The 18,330-nt window shown below is 42.9% G+C and overlaps 1 protein-coding gene and 1 long non-coding RNA gene across 4 annotated transcripts in view; one reads left to right on the forward strand and one right to left on the reverse strand.

The window, feature by feature from the left end:
• The window catches only part of LOC111562273, a 34,938-nt gene extending 29,390 nt beyond the window's left edge, over nucleotides 1-5,548 (forward strand). For 2 of the 3 annotated variants that reach the window (XR_006584974.1, XR_002745367.2), the window contains exons 5-7: nucleotides 2,170-2,283; nucleotides 3,094-3,331; nucleotides 4,830-5,548. This is a non-coding gene — a long non-coding RNA (uncharacterized LOC111562273). The remainder of the gene's footprint in view (nucleotides 1-2,169; nucleotides 2,284-3,093; nucleotides 3,332-4,829) is intronic. The other variant, XR_006584975.1, reaches the window with a different exon arrangement.
• A 1,347-nt stretch (nucleotides 5,549-6,895) lies between these two features.
• On the reverse strand, nucleotides 6,896-8,225 carry SMIM3 (small integral membrane protein 3). The gene has a single exon (XM_045036778.1). It carries the CDS (start codon nucleotides 8,223-8,225, stop codon nucleotides 8,043-8,045), a length of 183 nt encoding a protein of 60 aa, XP_044892713.1. The 3' UTR covers nucleotides 6,896-8,042.
• Nucleotides 8,226-18,330: the final 10,105 nt, after the last annotated feature.

The following is an 18,330-nucleotide window of genomic DNA, read 5'->3' on the forward strand; positions in this document are numbered from 1 at the left end:
GGGGTCACGTATTCTGTTCCTCTTCACATCTTTCTAACTTAACTATTTCCAATGGGAATATTATCAAAAGATTGTATCTCATCCGAGAACTTTCTCTGAAAAGCTGTTTCTGAGATAAAATATTTATTTAATTACACAAACACAAAGGTATATCAGTAGAACATGAGAAGACAAAGTAACTCCTTAAAATTGAAAAAAAAAAAAAGAAAAAGGATGTGATTATTTTTCTTTCTCTTTAGTTCATACTCCTCTTGGCCGCCTGGCAAAGCCTCAGTGTTCCCTTCCCCACAGCTCACATTCTGGCTACCAACCTTCATCTTCTCTCCCCCACCCCCCTTTCCCTTTTTCTTTCCCTTTCTAATGTGGATGATGCTATCTCCCCTCATTTGATAATGTTAACTCTAGAATTCTTAGTCCATTCACGCAGTTGTGGGAAAACCGTCATCCCACATCAGCTTACCAAGTGTATTCGTTTCCTAGGCTGCCATAGCAAATAACCACAAATTCAATGGCTTAAAACAAGAATGATTCCCTCACAGTTTGGGAGATCAGAAGTCTGAAATCCAGGTGTTGGCAGACCCCTGTTCCCTCCAAAGGCTCTGGGGACAGTGCAGTGCATGGCTCTTTCCATCTTCTGGTGGCTCTGAGAATTCCTTAGCTGAAGGCCACTTCAATCTCTGTCTCCACGGTACTTTGCCTCTTCCTTTTCTCCCTGTATGTCTTTCCTATGTGTGTGTTTTATAAGGACACTTGTCACTGGATTTAGAGCCCATCCAGATAATCCAAGATGATCTTTTCATCTCAAAATCCCTAACTTAATTATATTGATAAATACCTTTTCCTCAAATAAGGGCACATTCACAGGTTATGGGAATTAGGAAGTGGGCATATCTTTTGGGTACCACTGTTCAACTCATTACAGTGTGAATATTAGTCCCTTGTCAGTGTCAGGCTCCTTGCAACAAAATGAAAAGTTATGGTTCATTTAGCTTAGCTTCCCATACATTTAAAATAATTTAGTACTAAATATGAAAAAAAAAAAAAAAAAGAGTGATCTACTGCCCTCATGTCCAGAGAGTCAGTCCATAAATGATTCTTTGGCCAATTGCTGTTCAATTTCTAGAACACAAAATATCTTCATTTTAAAAGTAAATGTCAATTCTTTGTTATACATGATGCAAACATTTGCCAGGTACAATGAGACAAGAGCATTCATATTGGACTTTTTTAACAATAGCAACAATATATCTTCTGAGGTTCAAATCTTGAGGAAAGGCAAATAGAAGTATATAAAACCCCAGTAGAGGCACTAATAACAATTCAGACGTTCATAAGGAATTGGGACACCTGGGTGGCTCAGTCAGTTAAACATCCGACTTCAGCTCAGGTCATGATCTCAGCTATGCTGACAGCTCAGAGCCTGGAGCCTGCTTCAGATTCTGTGTCTCCTTCTCTCTCTCTGCCCCTCCCCTGCTCACCCTCTGTCTGTCTGTCTCTCTCTCTCTCAAAAATAAACAAACATTAAAAAAAAAGTTCATAAGGAATATATCCCTCGTTATGAAATCTTTTGTTGAAATGAAAAATTATGAAAACTATTTTTTGGTAAAAACTATGTTTTATTCTCTCTGCATTTGTCATGTGTCTTCCTGTCATTAACACTGAGTTCCAACCATTACTAAACTTTTATTGTACAGTCATATTATAATTTGGATTAAAAAAATTAATGTTTATTTTTGAGAGAGAGAGAGACAGACAGAGTGTGAGCAGGGGAGGGGCAGAGAGAGAGGGAGGAAGAGAAGATCTGTAGCAGGCTCAGCACAGAGCCCAACGTGGGGCTCGAACTCACAGACTGCAAGATCATGACCTGAGCTGAAGTCAGGCGCTCTACCAACTGAGCCACCCAGGCGCCCGGGTATTGTTTTTGTTGTTGTTAACATCACTAAAGACACAAATCTGAGAAGAAAGGCTTGATCATTGCAGTAAAATAATTTAAAAAAAAATGTATAAAAAGAATATGAGGATAATAGTTATTTGAATTAGATTTTTGTGTTATTTTCTAATTCCTCCTTAGACTGTTTAGCTATTGTGATATTGAAATTTATAAAAATATAATTGGTCATGCAGATGACCAAAATCTCTTCCTCATATATATGTGTTCATTGTCCACAGTTCCTGGCTCACGGTTCCTTGGAATTTCCTGCGTGATAAGAGCACTGGAGCATCTTTTGTCATCATATTTGGTCTCTTGGCCTCAGTTCCTGAAATTGCTTCAGAGCCGTAGAGGTGAAATGGGTGTCTTATTATTCATAACAAGCCCTTTTCCACCACAGCTGGATTTGTGTCAGTGAGGTGACTTGGAGGACATGTAAGGATGGGGCTGGTTGCCAGGGAAACCAACCATCAATCCCACCCCAGCCTCCTGATTGCCAGGGAGGGAAGAAGGGTTGGAGGTTGAACCAATCACCAATGATCAATGATTTATTCAATTGTGCCTATGTAATGAAGCCTGCATAAAAACCTAAAAAGAAGGGGTCCATAGGATTTCCATGTGCCACGATGCCAGGCCCCAAACTCTACAAGGATAGGAGCTCCTTTGTTCAGGGCCTTACTCTATGTTTCTCTCTGTCTGGCTATTGATTCCTATCCTTTGATATCCATTGTAATAAGTCAGTAATCTAGTGAGTAAACAGGTTTATCTGAGTTCCATGAGCTGCTCTAGCAAATTAATGGAACCCAAGGAGGAGGTCGTGGGAACCTCTGATTTATGGCCAGTTAGAAGTGCCCGTAACAACCTGGACTTGACAATGGCATCCTAAGTTGGAGAGGGGTTGCTGGAACCTCCCAATTTGTCGCCGTAGGTCAGAAGCACAGGTAACTGAGCCTTTTACTTGTGGGATCTGACGCTATCTCTGGGTGAACACTGCCAGAACTGAACTGTCAGACACCCTTTCACTCTTTCTGCTCTCCCGCAGGGGCCCTGGGAACATTTCTGAGGTGTTTGGGTGAAACCATTCTAGCAAGACCAATGCAGCAGACTTGCCCCACCCGTATCTGTATTCTTTAACAAAGCTAATGACCCTCCTCCATTTTTAGGTAACAAACCAGCATCGCGTACTTCCTGTGAGCCAGGCTCTCTGTAAATATTTTAGACGTGGAGTCTTGCTTAATCCCAGCGGCACCACAGAGACAAGTATGATCTCCCCTTTTACAAACGAGGGCGGCAAGACACTGAGACAGCTCTTTTCAACAAACAGAACATGCTGGTGGAGCCAGATGGAATTCAGTCTGCTTGACTGGAAGTTTGTACATGCAAACAATTCACTGTATAATGGTAGCTGTCCAAATTTAAATATATATGCTAACTTTCTGGATTTTGACAAGTAATGTTATTAGAAACCTGCTAACACAGAAACTTTTTTCTTTTTCTTTAAAGTTTATTTATTTTGAGAGAGAGAGAGTGCAAGTGTGAGCAGGGGAGGGGCAGAGAGAGAGGGGGAGAGAGAGAGAATCCTAAAGCAGGCTCCGTTGGGCTTCAGCACGGAGCCCAACACAGGGCTTGATGCCACAAACTGTGACATCATGACCCGAGCCAAGATCAAGAGTCAGATGCTCAACTGGCTGAGCCACTCAGGGCACCCCCAGAAACTGTTTTCTAGCATGTAAATCTCTATGGGAACTGATGAGCCTCTCATACACCTCAATTAAATTCTTTGTGTGATTTGGACAGTTTAAAAGTTACTTCAACTTTGGGAATTAAGGGTTTCAAAATTTTATCATCATCATTTCATTTCATAACCCTCTTTCCATTCTCTCTTTAGCAAGAATCATGTAAAAACCTGATGAAAGTTTTATCTTATTGAAAGATTTTTAATTAAAAAAAAATTTTTTTTAACATTTATTTATTTTTGAAACAGAGAGACAGAGCATGAATGGGGGAGGGGCAGAGAGAGAGGGAGACACAGAATCCGAAACAGGCTCCAGGCTCTGAGCCATCAGCCCAGAGCCCGACGCGGCGCTCGAACTCATGGACCTCGAGATTGTGACCTGAGCTGAAGTCAGATGCTTAACCGACTGAGCCACCCAGGCGCCCCAATTTTTTTTTTTTTACTTAAAAGTATAGAAAGCGATTTCTGTGAAGAATTAAAACCTAAAAGTAGAAAATTTTGTGTTTCATTAAATGTGAATTAGGGGCGCCGGGGTGGCTCAGTTAAGTATCCAACTTCAGCTCAGGTCATGATCTCACACTCTGAGTTTGAGCCCCACATTGGGCTCTGTGCTGACAGCTCAGAGCCTGGAGCCTGCTTTGGATTCTGTGTTTCCCTCTCTTTCTGCCCCTCCCCACTCCTGCTCTGTCCTCTCTCTCTCTCAAATATAAATAAACATTTTAAAAAAATGGTGAATTACTTATGAAATCATTTTTGAAGGAGGTTAATATAGAAGAGGTAGGACTTTTATACTTGTTTGAGGCCCTCCATGAATTTAGTGCCAATCCTACGGGATGCCAGCGGGGAAGTCTTTTGCTCATCTCACTATGGTAGCTGGCAATTTAAGAATCCAGCCCCATTAGGCCTTTGGTATTTTTGCATTATTGGCCATCTTATAGTTACCATTATTGAGAGACTCCCATGAATCAGGCACTGGCCAAATTCATTACTTTTTAATCTCATGGAATCCTTCCCACACTCAGAAGTAGCTGTCATCACCATTTTTCAGATGAAGAAACTGGGACTCACTAGTAATAGATCACACATATTGAGCATTCGTGTATTTGACCATGTCGCCTTGCAATTGTGACTTCATTTAATACTCAACAATCCTGTATTTTACAGATGAGGAAATTGAGACTCAAAGAGTTTGTTAACTTGGCCACAGTCGGAAAACGAATGCATAGCGAAGCCAAGATTCTTCAGGCCCTTGCTCCTGGAAAAGGAGGGAGGGAGGACAGTGGCCACGATGTAATGCAAAGTGTGAATTTCCCCACCCAGGAAAGATGGTGGGCTGAGGTAAGTCATGACAGCCATCTTTGCAATGCTCAGAAGTTGTCCTGAGGAAAAGGAAGTTGATCTCTTCAGGGTGGCCCCAAGAGGGCAGAGCTGTCATCCCAAGGCCTGACTTCCCTCTTACTGAAGGAAGAATTTTAACTCAACAGCTGACAAGGAGTGGTTTCAGCAAGAAGTGGACTCCTTTCCACTGAAATGTGTTTCTCCACTTTTAACCTGCTCACTGATCACCCAGGGAGCTTATTTTTACAAAACACATACTCAAGACCTTTTTCCAGGGATTCTCAGTAAGTGTGGAGCAGGACCCTGGGTGAACCTGTCCCAGGAGGTCAACACTAGGATACTGAAGAGGCAACACGTGGCAACCCTACTATTAAAGAGGGGATTCCTTCATTATAGAGGAGGTTGGACTGGATGATCCCTAAGTTACCTTCAGAGTCACTGAAACCAGAACCGTGAAAATAAAATGCTGAGCTGCTAGGAACTAGGATTGGCTGGAAACTTCTGTGAGCTAAGGGCTCCACTTGATAAAAATAGCTGTATCGCCATCTGGTGGACTGCCTAAAAAGTCTTTATTTGCACTCCTTTATCCTAAAACCATAGCATGATTTTTTTTTTTTTTTTTTAATTCTGATGCCCTTCACTTTACAAACCAGGAATCAGACTCAGAAAGGCTAGAGCCTACGCCCCACATCCAGCCAGCAATCCCCAGTGTACTGCTTCCCGTAGGCTTGAATTGCACAAGACTGATCCTAGGCTTATCAATCACAAAATGTTCCAAGTTTTTCCTCCAGCAAGCAGTTAGGAGAAGGTTTAAGTTTTAGACAGCTGTCACGATGCAACAAAGTTCCCAGATACTTTAGTACTATATCTCTCAAAGGATGGAGCACTGCATTAAAGATGCAGAATTCTTGGCTCTATCTCATGTGCACACCTATAGACTGACAGTTGGACGGTGGATGCTTCACAGCCTGCGGGATCTCTCCAACCTAACCAGGTCCCAAACAGAAACCTCACATGTGTGCATCTGATTAGCAAAACCGAAATCACTTCTGAATCTCTGGCCACAGTTTAACGAGGGAGATGTAGTGTTCGCGTTCAATGTCGTTTCTCACTTTCCAGCTTCTGCCACCCCGGAAGGCATCTTAGGGGAAAAGAAAAAAAAAAGCAAAAGTTGGGAGAGATGCTGAGCAAACCAATTAGAATCTTATATATCTATCCCCCTTGACCATCCCCCCCAACCCCCAACCCTCCTCTCTTACCTCTATGTTGCAGTCGAATTCCTGGAAAGAGTTGTCTGTTCTGTTTCCACTTCCTCACCTCCCACTCATTCCTTACCTCACAACTGCATCCCTCTCATATCGCCTCTCGGCACATGACCTTCCCAATCCCCTTGCTTTGTCTCCCCCTCACCTCCCAGCCCCCCTTCCACTCCTATGTGGTGATTGCCAAATTCTGCATTTAGCACCTCACTGCCCTCAGTCTGTGTTCTCTGCCTTGGTGGTCCCGTCCACTTGTGTGTATATCTACCACCACGTGCAGATAATCCCCCAAAGGATAACTCCAGCCATACAATCTTTGCCAAAGGACAGACCCAGGTTTCCAGGTGCATCCTGAACGTGGCCAACTGAAGCACAAGCAACTCAAACTCAACATGTCTAATATGAAATCCATCACTTAAAAAATGTGTTCTTCCCCCTGCATCCTAGATGTCTATGTCAACTGTACAACTACCCACTTGCTGAAGCTAGAATCCTGGGATTCGAATGGATTCTTCTCTTTCCCTTTTCGGTTCCTACATTCAAATTGTCTCTAAGGCCCATAAATTCAGTGGAGCCCTTTTACCTGAGTTCCTGGGCTTAATAAGCATTCTCTAAAGAAAGACCGCAGACATGCTCATTCTAGCACTTTATTGGAAATTGGTCGTGTACATCAACGAAATCAGACCAAAGTAAAGGCATTACTTCCACACAATATTCTGATGTCTGTGCTATTACATAATTTAATAAATCCCAAGATATCATTGATTTTGGTCAAAGAGCTTGAGCAGTCCAGAAATCTATATAAATATAGATCATAGCATCTAAAATAACCACCGTTGTTTTAAGTTAGTTCCAAAAGTCCCGGGAACATCTCTTAAAATCTGTAGCTTAGATTGGTTGCAGTGCTGGTGGGAGGGAGGGAAGGGCATGCACTTTATACCACGGAGCTGATGATAGCAGGGCTGGGGTGGGGGGACATTTCTCAAGTGTGGGCACACAAGGGGGTGGGGGCTGGAGATCATGAAAGCTGGCCAGGGAACTCGACCACCCTGTGTTTTCCTGCAGTGCTCAACTATCGCAGCGCTGAGACTCCAATGCAGAAAGAAGCCTGTCACCCCAGGTCCCTTGGCATTGCCAAGAAATGGCAGAGCCCTCCTGACTGTCGACATTCTGGCACAGACGTCCTGGGAAGTTCGACCCATCTCCCTTCCCCTGCCGTGCTCAGTTCCCTCCAAATTACATAACGTGAGAGAGGGGCACAGCAAAGAAAATGCTGTGAACCAAAGTGCCGCTGCTGGCCCCTTGGAATGCGGATAGGGTGCCTTTGCTTGGTTTGACCTGAGGGGCACTGGCAAAGGCTGCTCTGCCCCCAGGGTCTCCCTCACCACCTTGAAGGCCACCATCAGTAATTAGGTTGTTTGGTTCTTCAAAGCTTCTCAGCATTCAGCAGTGACACCTGTACATCCATGGTGGCTTTGCTGCTCACTATCGCAAACAGCCGTAACCTCCACCAAGTCATCGGTTCTTACAACCCCATGAGGTAGGAAGGGCAGGGATCATGACCCCCATTTAAAAGGAACCGGGAACCCACAGAATTAGGTCCCTTGACTGAACTCACACAGCTGGCCAGTGGCAAAATCCAAACAAGAACTCGGATCTCCTCTCACATATCAAGCTCCTGAGTCCACACAGCAAAGCCCGTCCCGTCGCTTTTCTGAGAAGGAAGAGGCTGGGGGAGGGGACACCATCCACATCCCTCACTGCCCCTCTTGGGAGGTTCTCACACAGCCCCATTGAGGACAGGATGAGTCCGCATGCGATAGATAATGACCGCAGCGGCCGGGCACAGTAACAAAGAGGTCATGATGACAATGGTGGCCAGGATGATGAGGACAATGACCCAGATATCCAGGATGTGCTTGGGGAGCACAGCCTCCATGGGGACCTGGCTGACGGCATCCATGCTGCTTCACTCTGCAACAGACAGGAAAGAGGAAATCACTATTTTGTACCCTCTCCAGGAGTCAGAAGCTTGGGTCACTTACCAGCTGTGTGCTCGTTAAGGTAATCTGATCAATAATAATGGCCTCATTTACCAAGTGCTTCCTATGTGCCAGGCCCAGCACTGGGCACTTTATGTGTATTAACCCACTGAGTCCTCCCTTCAACCACCAGCTCCATGAGATGGGGACTATTACAGTCATCCTTTATTTCTTGGGCTTGATCGCCAGTTATTTCCGCTTTACAGATGATGACTCTAAAACCTTTACAGATGTAAATGTGGTTAATTTGCCCAAGGAAGTGAAGCTGGATGGGTGGGACTCCAGAGTCATGTTTATTTTATTTTATTTTTTTGGATTTTCTTTTTTTTTTTTTTAATAGGAAATTTATTGTCAAATTGGTTTCCATACAACACCCAGTGCTCATCCCAAAAGGTGCCCTCCAGAGTCATGTTTAACTAATAAACTGTCACACTGCTGGTCTGTCCCATCTGTTAAAATGCCTTCTCCTGTTCTCCTCTTACCAAAACCTGATCTTTTCTGTGGAGAACCTACCTAGGCAGTGTGGTTTAGTTAGGGTGCTCGCGTGAGCACAGAGGCAGATACGTGATCTAGGTTTGGCCATCACAAATCATAGCCTCAAGTGGACAAGTGGCCCAGCCCAGCTCCCAGGGCTTTCATGTGCAAGCTATTGGGAAAGATGATTCTTTCTGCTGTGGATTGCTAAACCAAAAGGTTGTGAGTCTGGAAAGGACGGGGTGGGCTGTGTCACCCACGTGTAGAGAGCCTGTCTTAGAGATGGAAGGAGAAATGGAACCTTCAGGACCTGAACCCAGCACACTCTGACTCCATGTGCAACCCTGGACACGCCCCCCCCCCCCCCCCCCCCCCCCGGCCCCGTTCCCAGCCCCACCCCTACACAGAAGCGAATAATTCCCTGCTTTAAGCCAGAGTCAGTTTGGCTTCTCTCACAGCTAAAAGAGTTCTGATGGATAAGATGCAAATCAGTTCTTCCCAAACTTTTTCAATTCACAGCACCCTTACGTAATTATTTCACAGCTCTCCAGGCCAAAAGAAATACCTAGCAGTTGCATTTAGTACGTTTAGTAGTCAGGTCCAAACACTTCAGTAAGCACTTATATCCTAACAAATTAGTAGCTGTTTGAAAAACATTGTACACACAAATGGAAAGGAAAAAATAGTTTTATTTCATCTTTAGCCAGCTGCTTACTCATGGGAGGTGGGCAATGGTTAGACGCACAACTTTTCAGACTCTGGAGCCAGAGTCGACAATGCCATGACCAGTCCCATTCCACATTCATGTGTGTGCAGTACTTGCTGTATCGTGGCAACAGCCAAAAACTCAGCTTCACAAAATACAACATCGCCAAAAGGAATGCAGTAAGGTTAACGTGAAACTGTCAACTATCTTGAGCTAGTCATTTTCACAGAGTCTGAGAGATGTCAAATATCAATATTCCTATCTGAAATTAATTAAAAGATCCCACAGTCGCCCCCCCCCCCCCACACACACACTTTTCCAATGAGTTCACCGTGGCTCCCCAGGGCTCACTGTATAACTTGGGAACCACATATATCACACATTCCCTGCCCAGAGGGCACAGGCTGGAACAAACACTCTCCTATGGTTCCTTCTAGATCTGAGATCTATTATTTCTGTGATTCTAGGTCCCAGGCAAAATTTCCAATTCCAGTCCAATTTCCTGCTTTCTCCTAATCAGTAACTTTTCCTTTCCAACGCCTTTGGATTCATGCCCACTGTTGCCCCTCTAGGAAAGGTACTGATTGCCATATCCGAGGCAGAGTCCCCAAGATATACACACAAGGATGTTCATTTCCGCATTGTTTGTTACAGCAACTAATGCAACAAGTGTCCATAAACAGTAAAATAGAATATATCCATATACTAGAATACCATGCAGTGGTTTTCATTCATCTAACAAATACGTAGTCCTTGCTACTCCCCAAGCATTGTTCCAGGTGTGCTACAAATATTAACTTATTTAATAGTTATTATTACAAAGAATGATGATCTATGGTGAGTTCTGAATAGTTTACGTAGAAAAAAAAAAGTAAAGTACAGAATAATGTGTATAGGATTATTCCCCTGGCTCAGATTTTGTAGAATCAAGTAGATATATAGGTGGTGATACATAAAAGCAAGATCATTTATGAGCAGAATCCAAAGAAAGTGCTAATAGCGACTACCAGAGGGGCTGGACTAGGAGTAGGAGAAGCTTTTGCTTTTCATTCTTCATGTTTTCATGCTGTTTGAATATTGTAAACATGAGCATGTCTTACATTTGATTTTCTGAAGTCCGCTGGATTGAGGGGGAAATGGACTTTTTTCTTTATAGTTCTCTGTATTAAAAATTTTCAAGTCCAACAAAATTCAAGGATGAGCCTAGATCAGTGGTTACCAAATGCCCTATACCAAGCTAAGTGAGAACCCCCTTAGGACAGTATAAAAAAACACTAATTTCTGGGTCCCATTATAGACTTACTGAATCAGACTCAAGAGGGGACAGGAGGGGGCTTTTTTTCCCCAATATGCACCCAGGTTTGGGAACCCTGAACCCACCAATCTCTAAGGCTGCTATGATGCTCTCCAGCACTGTGATGTGGGAACTGATTCCTAGGTGCTCTGTAGCCAGTCTTACCAGACCTGGGTAAGGTCCAGGATGAAGGAGAAGGCTCTGGCAAGGCCCCCCAGGACACCAGGATTATCAGGCTGGGGCTTGCCAAGGAGGAAGAGGCACAGCCTGGCCCTGCCTCAGCCTTGGAAACGTGGTTACTTTCTCCCAAGTCCAAGGCTCAGAAGCATGAATCACAGGAGACGCACACTGTTAAAGAAGGACGGAGGCGGCAGAAATCATTCTTTGTGGTCTCCTGATTACATCAACAGCTAGCTTGCCCTGAGCCAAAGGAACCCCACGAAAGCCCTTTCTGGTAAACCCATTAACATCAAACAGTTTCTGTGACTCCAAATGCCAGGAATAATCTCCCTGGCTGTTTCTCATAAGGAAAACCTGTCATTTACAGGAATCTAAGCTTCAGGGCTCATTCACAACCACGAACCATGGAAGCTACAGCCAGCAGTATTTCACAGATGGCAAAACTGAGGTCCACGGGTCTTTCCCCACCTTCAACCCCACCCTCTTCCAGAATAATCATTCAAAGATATAAATCTGATGAAGACACAACACACAAAAAAACAGGATAGAACAAGTAGATAAACAAAGGAAACTTCTTCTGTAACCTGTACTCAAGACTGTACCCATATTACTCTTCCACACGTGACATGATTTAAAACCCTGATCACAAAAACAGACAAAAGCAGAGCTGCTCCAGAATGCCAAGGAGGGACGAGACAAGGGTTTTGGGGTCCCACCCAGATAGCGAGGCTGGATAAATATCCTTAGAGGCCCTAAGCACTGGAGATTAGGGTGCCCATCCCCTTCACACATACAACTCAAACTAAAAGCAACATTAAACCATAACACATAAAACTAATTTTCCCAGGTACTTTTTTGGTATCCCAAAAAAGTAGCACAGCATGTTCACTTGCTACAGCACAGCTGTTCAGCTTCCCCTTGACCCTTTGGGCTCCACAAAACACAATCTGGAAACCACAGGTTGTGATATTCTCCAAGGGCCTTCCCAGAGCTGCTGTTCCAGGGCTCTAAGTCTGGCCATGAACTTGGCCAGGCATCAGAGGACACAGGGAGCTCTCTTTCCCTGTTTCAACCTTCTCAGCCTTCAAACACGTGTCCCCGATGGGCTATTTCTTTCCATAGAACAGGGGTTTGGGTTGCTTCTACCTCTCCCCACTGCGAAAGAAAAACTTTGTCCCCCAAATAAGAACTACACAAACCATATGTTCCGCATCTTTAATGGCATGCTGGAAGAATTTGCTTGAGAAAAAGCAGGACTCCAAGCTTCTGCTGGCTGACTTCTGTTTGACCTCTCTCTGGCATCCGGGTGCATGGCTCCTTGTGAGTGCCTAAAACCCTGTTTCTTGGTATGTCTAATTAATAACTGTAGATCAATCTGCTTATCATTTACTTTGCAGATATATTACTTGTTGTTTCTTATCAATGGGTTATATCAGACTATGGCCCAAACCATTCATGTCACCAATTTAACCTTATCACAGATAAAAATGTGATGTTCTTATGGCCATGGGAGGTAAAACAGCAGTCAAGCCTACACTCCTGTCATTTCAAACTGGCATACCTTATCTGCTATCTATCTCATTAAAGGAATAAATAAACTTTGACATATGTTCAATATAAGTTTGTCTAAGAAACTACGTTAACACCACCCTGAGCTGACAAGCAAGGAAGTCACTGGTATCACCAGCCACTGATGCCATCTGGGCCCTACCCCACCAGCCCTGTGAGAGGCCAGTTTGCACAGGCAATTGAAAGTCTTTTGGGAAAAAGAAAAAAAAAAAAAAAAAGAATCATTGTTGCAGCCAATTCCATCACAGGGCAGATTTTCTAGTTCCAACAAAATGTATATAAGCTTCATAGATCAAAATTTCCTGCAAGTCCATAGTTTTAGAACAACTAAATTCAAGGTGACTAATCTATGCCATATCTATCCTTTCAATCATGAGACTCACTCCCCAGCAAACGGCTCTCTCCTCTCTGACGAGGCAATATTGGTTTTGGCTGAGCACCATCAAGACAAGTAACTGTGTCCAGGATGTTCGTTTGTTCATTCATTCATTCACTCACTCACTCATTCATTCATCACGTACTTGTTATATACAAGATATTCTCTTAGCAGTGCCTGGGTGGCTCAGTCGGTTAAGCATTCGACTTCGGCTCAGTCATGATCTCATGGTTCGTGGGTTCAAGCCCTGCATTGGGCTCTGTGCTGACATCTCAGAGCCTGGAGCCTGCTTTGGATTCTGTGTCTCCCTCTCTCTCTGTTCCTCCCCCACTCATGCTCTGTCTCTCTCTCAAAAATAAATATTAAAAAAAAATTTTTTTTAAAGATATTCTCTTAGGAATTACTGTTATTTACTCAGAAGACCAAACTTAATTCCAAGAAGCACAGAGAAGTTAAGTACCTTTCCTCTTATTTCCTCAAATACACGCTCACACAAGCCAGCATTTGTTTAACAAATACGAACTGCTAAGTAAGTACTGTGTTGGGACTTGTCCCACACATTAACTTATTTCACCGTCACAACAATCCTGTGCAGGATATATTATTTTACAGATGAGGAAATGAAAGCCAAGAGAGGTTAACTGGCTAGTGACTCATAAAGAAAAGTAAATGGCATTCAAACGCAGGCCTCCTGACCCTGTATTCACTTTCAAAGCCTCCACACAGACCCAGGAATAAGAACATGGAATATGCCAGATCTACAGCTCTCTCCTAAGTCTACACTCATTACCTTCAGCTAAAGGCATTCTGGACTTAGAGATATGCAAACTATAAAAGATCAGGATTTCCATTTCCAGTAATGGCAAACTAGATCACTTTGACCTCTAACTGAGGACAACTGGAAAAATTGGACCCCCCCCCCCAAGAAAATCTGTCTCAAGGCACTAAGAAGTAACAAATAATGGGGAATTAACCAGCCTAAGATTTGGGAACAGATAGAAATCCAGGGAGGCGAGCCTGGCATTTGAAACAGCATTTCCCCTAGTGGAGGATGGAGACTAAGCAGTGTTTCTGACAGACTCAGGGATCCAAGACTGCCCAGATAGGGAGAACAAAAATCCTGCATTTTGAGGTTGGACCTCAAAAAGCATTCTTGGTGCTAAGAGTGAACCAGAAGTATGCCAATTCTAGAGACTGCAACCCAGGTTTGAATCATCACAGTCCCTGAAATTGAATTAAGGTTATTTCACATTGCGAGTACCTCCAGGTGCTGGGCAGAAGCAAACCTACATCCTCTCTAGAGGAGATAACATCACAATAGGCTTCAAAAATTTTTTTAATTAAATATAATGCCTAATGCATAACCAATTGTAAGCAGGAATGAAAAAAGACAAGATGACAAGAACAGAGCAATCAGAAACAACAGACAATAGAAAAAGATCTACAAGGGCTACAGATAGTGGAGTTGTCTGTCAGATACACCTTTAAATAACCTTGCTTACTATGGTCAAGGAGACTGAGAATTTTGACAGAGATCTGGAAATTATAAGAAAAAACACAACAGATTTTTTTTTCAACGTTTTTTTTTAATTTTTTTATTTTTTTTTATTTTTGGGACAGAGAGAGACAGAGCATGAACGGGGGAGGGGCAGAGAGAGAGGGAGACACAGAATCGGAAACAGGCTCCAGACTCCGAGCCATCAGCCCAGAGCCCGACGCGGGGCTCGAACTCACGGACCGCGAGATCGTGACCTGGCTGAAGTCGGACGCTTAACCGACTGCGCCACCCAGGCACCCCAACAGATTTTTTTTAAAGAGCCGAGCAGAAATACTAGAAGTGAAAAATACAATAATAGAAATAAAAATTCAACAAATAGGCTTAACAGCAGATGAGACACAGGTGAAAAAAATATTAGTGAACTAGAGAATAGATCAGAAAGAAAAAAACCCAAAATGCTTCTGTAATAACAGAATTTCCCAAAGCTGATGAACGACAGCAATTCACAAACTGTGGAAGCCTTATGAAATCCTAGCAGGATAAATAGAGACACTCACAGTTAAGCACATTACAGTAAATCTGCTGAAAACCACAGGTAAAGAGAAAAAAGACAGATTATCTTCATATGAAAACCAATCAGACTGACATCTACCTTTTCAACAGAAACCATGGAATCTAGAAAACAGCAGGACGACATCTTTAAAACACCGAGCAAAAATAACTGACAAGAATTAAGATGAAAGAAGATATTTTCACCCAATAAAAAGACAGAATTGAAATGTGCAATAACAATAGCAAATATATAAGGGTTCCTGGGTGGCTCAGTCAGTTAAGCATCCAACTTCAGCTCACGTCATGATCTCACAGCTCGTGGGTTCGAGTCCCGCATCTGGCTCTGTGCTGACAGCTCACAGCCTGGATCCTGCTTTCTGCCCTCCCCCAGCTTGCACTCTGTCTCCCTCTCTCTCAAAAATAAATAAACATTAAAAAATTTTTTTAATTAAAAAATAAAAAACAATAGCAAATATATAACAATAAAATTAAGGTATTCTGACTTCCTTGCATAGCCTGGGAAAGGGCAAAAGAACCAGATAGCATTAGACTTTGTTAAGTCAAGGATGTATATTGTAATCCCTAGTGCAGCCATTTACATTTATTTATTTTTGAGAGACAGAGACAGAGCACAAGTGGGGGAAGGCAGAGAGAGAATGAGACACAGAATCCAAAGCAGGCTCCAGGCTCTGAGCTGTCAGCACAGAGCCCGACGTGGGGCTTGAACTCACAAACCGTGAGATCATGACCTGAGCCAAAGTCGGAAGCTTAACCGACTGAGCCACCCAGGTGCCCCTTGGAGAGACCAGGGCAGCCATTTAAAAGTAGCAAGAGTGTATAACTTCCAGAGAACATGAGGGAAGGAGGAAAAAAACAGAATACGTGGGACATATAGAAAGTACACAGAAAGATAGTAGATTTAAACTTAAACCAACAAAAACTACTGGAGTATACATAAAAATTAAAAATGACTATAAATATATATTCTTCATAAGAGACACATGGGATTTAGAAAGGTTAAAGGTTAAAGGGTACAAAAGAAATACTATCTACTCATGAATTGTGTGAGCTAGTAGAGCTATCTTACTGTCAGAGGAAGTAGACTTTTAGACGAAAAGTAGAACTAGAGACACCAGAAGTTAAAAAGATTTTTAATTTTTATGTACCTAATTTCAGAATTATAAGGTCATACAGATGAAACCACAATTATAAGGGGGAGTTCAACACAATTCTCTCAAATGCTGGTAGAACAAAGAGTTTTTTAAAATCAGCTGAGGATATAGAAGATTTCTTAAACTAATAGTTTTCTATAATATATGGTTTCAAATAAAGAGTACCAAAACTAATTAAATATAAAAAGTTAGGGGCACCTGGGTGGCTTGGTCGGTTAAGCGTCCGACTTCGGCTCAGGTCATGATCTCACGGTCCGTGAGTTCGAGCCCCACGTCGGGCTCTGTGCTGACCGCTCAGAGCCTGGAGCCTGTTTCAGATTCTGTGTCTCCCTCTCTCTCTGCCCCTCCCCTGTTCATGCTCTGTCTCTCTCTGTCTCAAAAATAAATAAATGTTAAAAAAAAAATTAAAAAAAATATAAAGTTAACATTTAAATTATTTTCTGGGAATAATTTTCATATATTAATATAATATAATAATAAATATTCAATACATATGAAAGAGGAATACATTATACTATATTTTATATATAATTCCAAATTATATAATACTATATATTCATTTAGTGGTATTGGAAGAAAATAACTTTAAGGATAATTACATGAGAATAAAGGGAAGCACAATATACTGTGTTTAAAAAACAAGTTCATAGTAGCATAGTTTTAGTGTAAGAATAGGTAACTTTTAGAACTGATTTCATATATTAGGTCACTTGACCTGACTTAGAAAACAGAAAGCTGGCTCTAGTATGTTTCAGTCATAACCGTAAAGAGGATATTTCCATAAAGCAATTGTGGTAAGAAGAATTCTAAGATGGCCCCCATAATCTCTAGTCCCTGGTGCTACCCCTGAGAACAGGTTAGGTCACATAACAAGGTGAAGGGATTTTGCAGATGTAGTTAAGGTTCCAGATCCCCTGACTTAAAAGTAATCAAAAAGATCATCCTGGGTGGGCCTGACTTAATCAGGTGAACGTCCTTTTAAAAAAGGGCTGAAGCTTCCCTGAGGTCAAAGACACTCACTGCTCTGAGTGCAACCTTGAGTTACAAGACACAAATCTGCCAAGACCTGAATGAGCTTGCAAGATAAATCTTTCATAATAGATCCTTCAGAAGCAAATGCAACTTGGCTGACATCTTGACTGAAGTTTTACAAGGACCCAGCAAAGTTGTGTTTGGACTCCTGACCCATGAAAACTATGAGATCGTGAATATATTTTCAAGCCACTAAAGTTGTGGTAATTTGTTAAGGCAGCAATAGAAATCTAATACTGCAGTTCTATATCCTACTGGGTTTGTTCTGTGGAGAAAAAACCTCTACAAAGTAATGGTATTCTAGAAATCTACACAAAATTTAGACAATAACCAGCTTTAACCACATAGTGTACCTTCCATTTTACAGATGGAGGAAATGACTTGCCCAAGGTCATCTACCAAGTTAAGGGCAGGACCGAAGGGAGAACTCAGGCCTCCTGATCTGCCTGCTCTTTTTTTTTTTTTTTTTTTTTTAAGAGAGAGAGAAAGTGGAATCTGGGGGGAAGGGGAGGGGGCAGAGAGAGAGAGAATCTCAGGCTCCACACTCAGCTTGGAGTCTAATGCCAGACTCGATCCCATATTAAGAGCCAGACGCTCAACTGACTGAGCCAGCCAGGTGCCCCCGCATGCTCTTTTCAATGCCATCACTATCCTGTTTGAGATGGGGGCTGGGAGACAGTGGGGAGTCAGGCTGGAGAAGGGGTGGTAGGAAACAAACTGATAGGAAGAATGACAGCCAGCCAGGCTTCTTGATTCTAACTTTTCACTGTGTTAAAGCCATTGGGGGCCTTGAGGCCCAGAGCCCTAGGCAACATCACAGTAGGTGAGGCAGGTGAGATGGTTTTCAAGGGCCAAACACGCGCGCGCGCGCGCGCGCACACACACACATACACACACACACACAAGCCCCAACCAAAAACAAGTCCGGTCAGAATCATCAGTGAATGCAGTTCCACCCTTTGCATCCCATCCCTTTGATTCAAGACCCAGAGGCAAATAAAGCCAGTGAAGAAGGTAATGGCTAAGACTGTAACGTATGTATTCCTCACCATGAGAGCATCAGGGAAGAGAGGGAGAGGCACTGGAATCTTGTCGTGGGAGATCCCACCAAAGTGGGAAAAAGCTCCGTGCATACAGGATGAAGGACTGCACAACGTGTCTGGACCCAGCTCT

The sequence above is a fragment of the Felis catus genome, chromosome A1 (genome assembly GCF_018350175.1).
Source record: "Felis catus isolate Fca126 chromosome A1, F.catus_Fca126_mat1.0, whole genome shotgun sequence".
In the NCBI taxonomy this organism is placed as follows: Eukaryota; Metazoa; Chordata; class Mammalia; order Carnivora; family Felidae; genus Felis; species Felis catus.

Excerpts from the sequence above, each read along its gene's own strand:
- SMIM3 (XM_045036778.1), bottom strand. The coding sequence starts at position 8,225 with ATGGATGCCGTCAGCCAGGTCCCCATGGAGGCTGTGCTCCCCAAGCAC.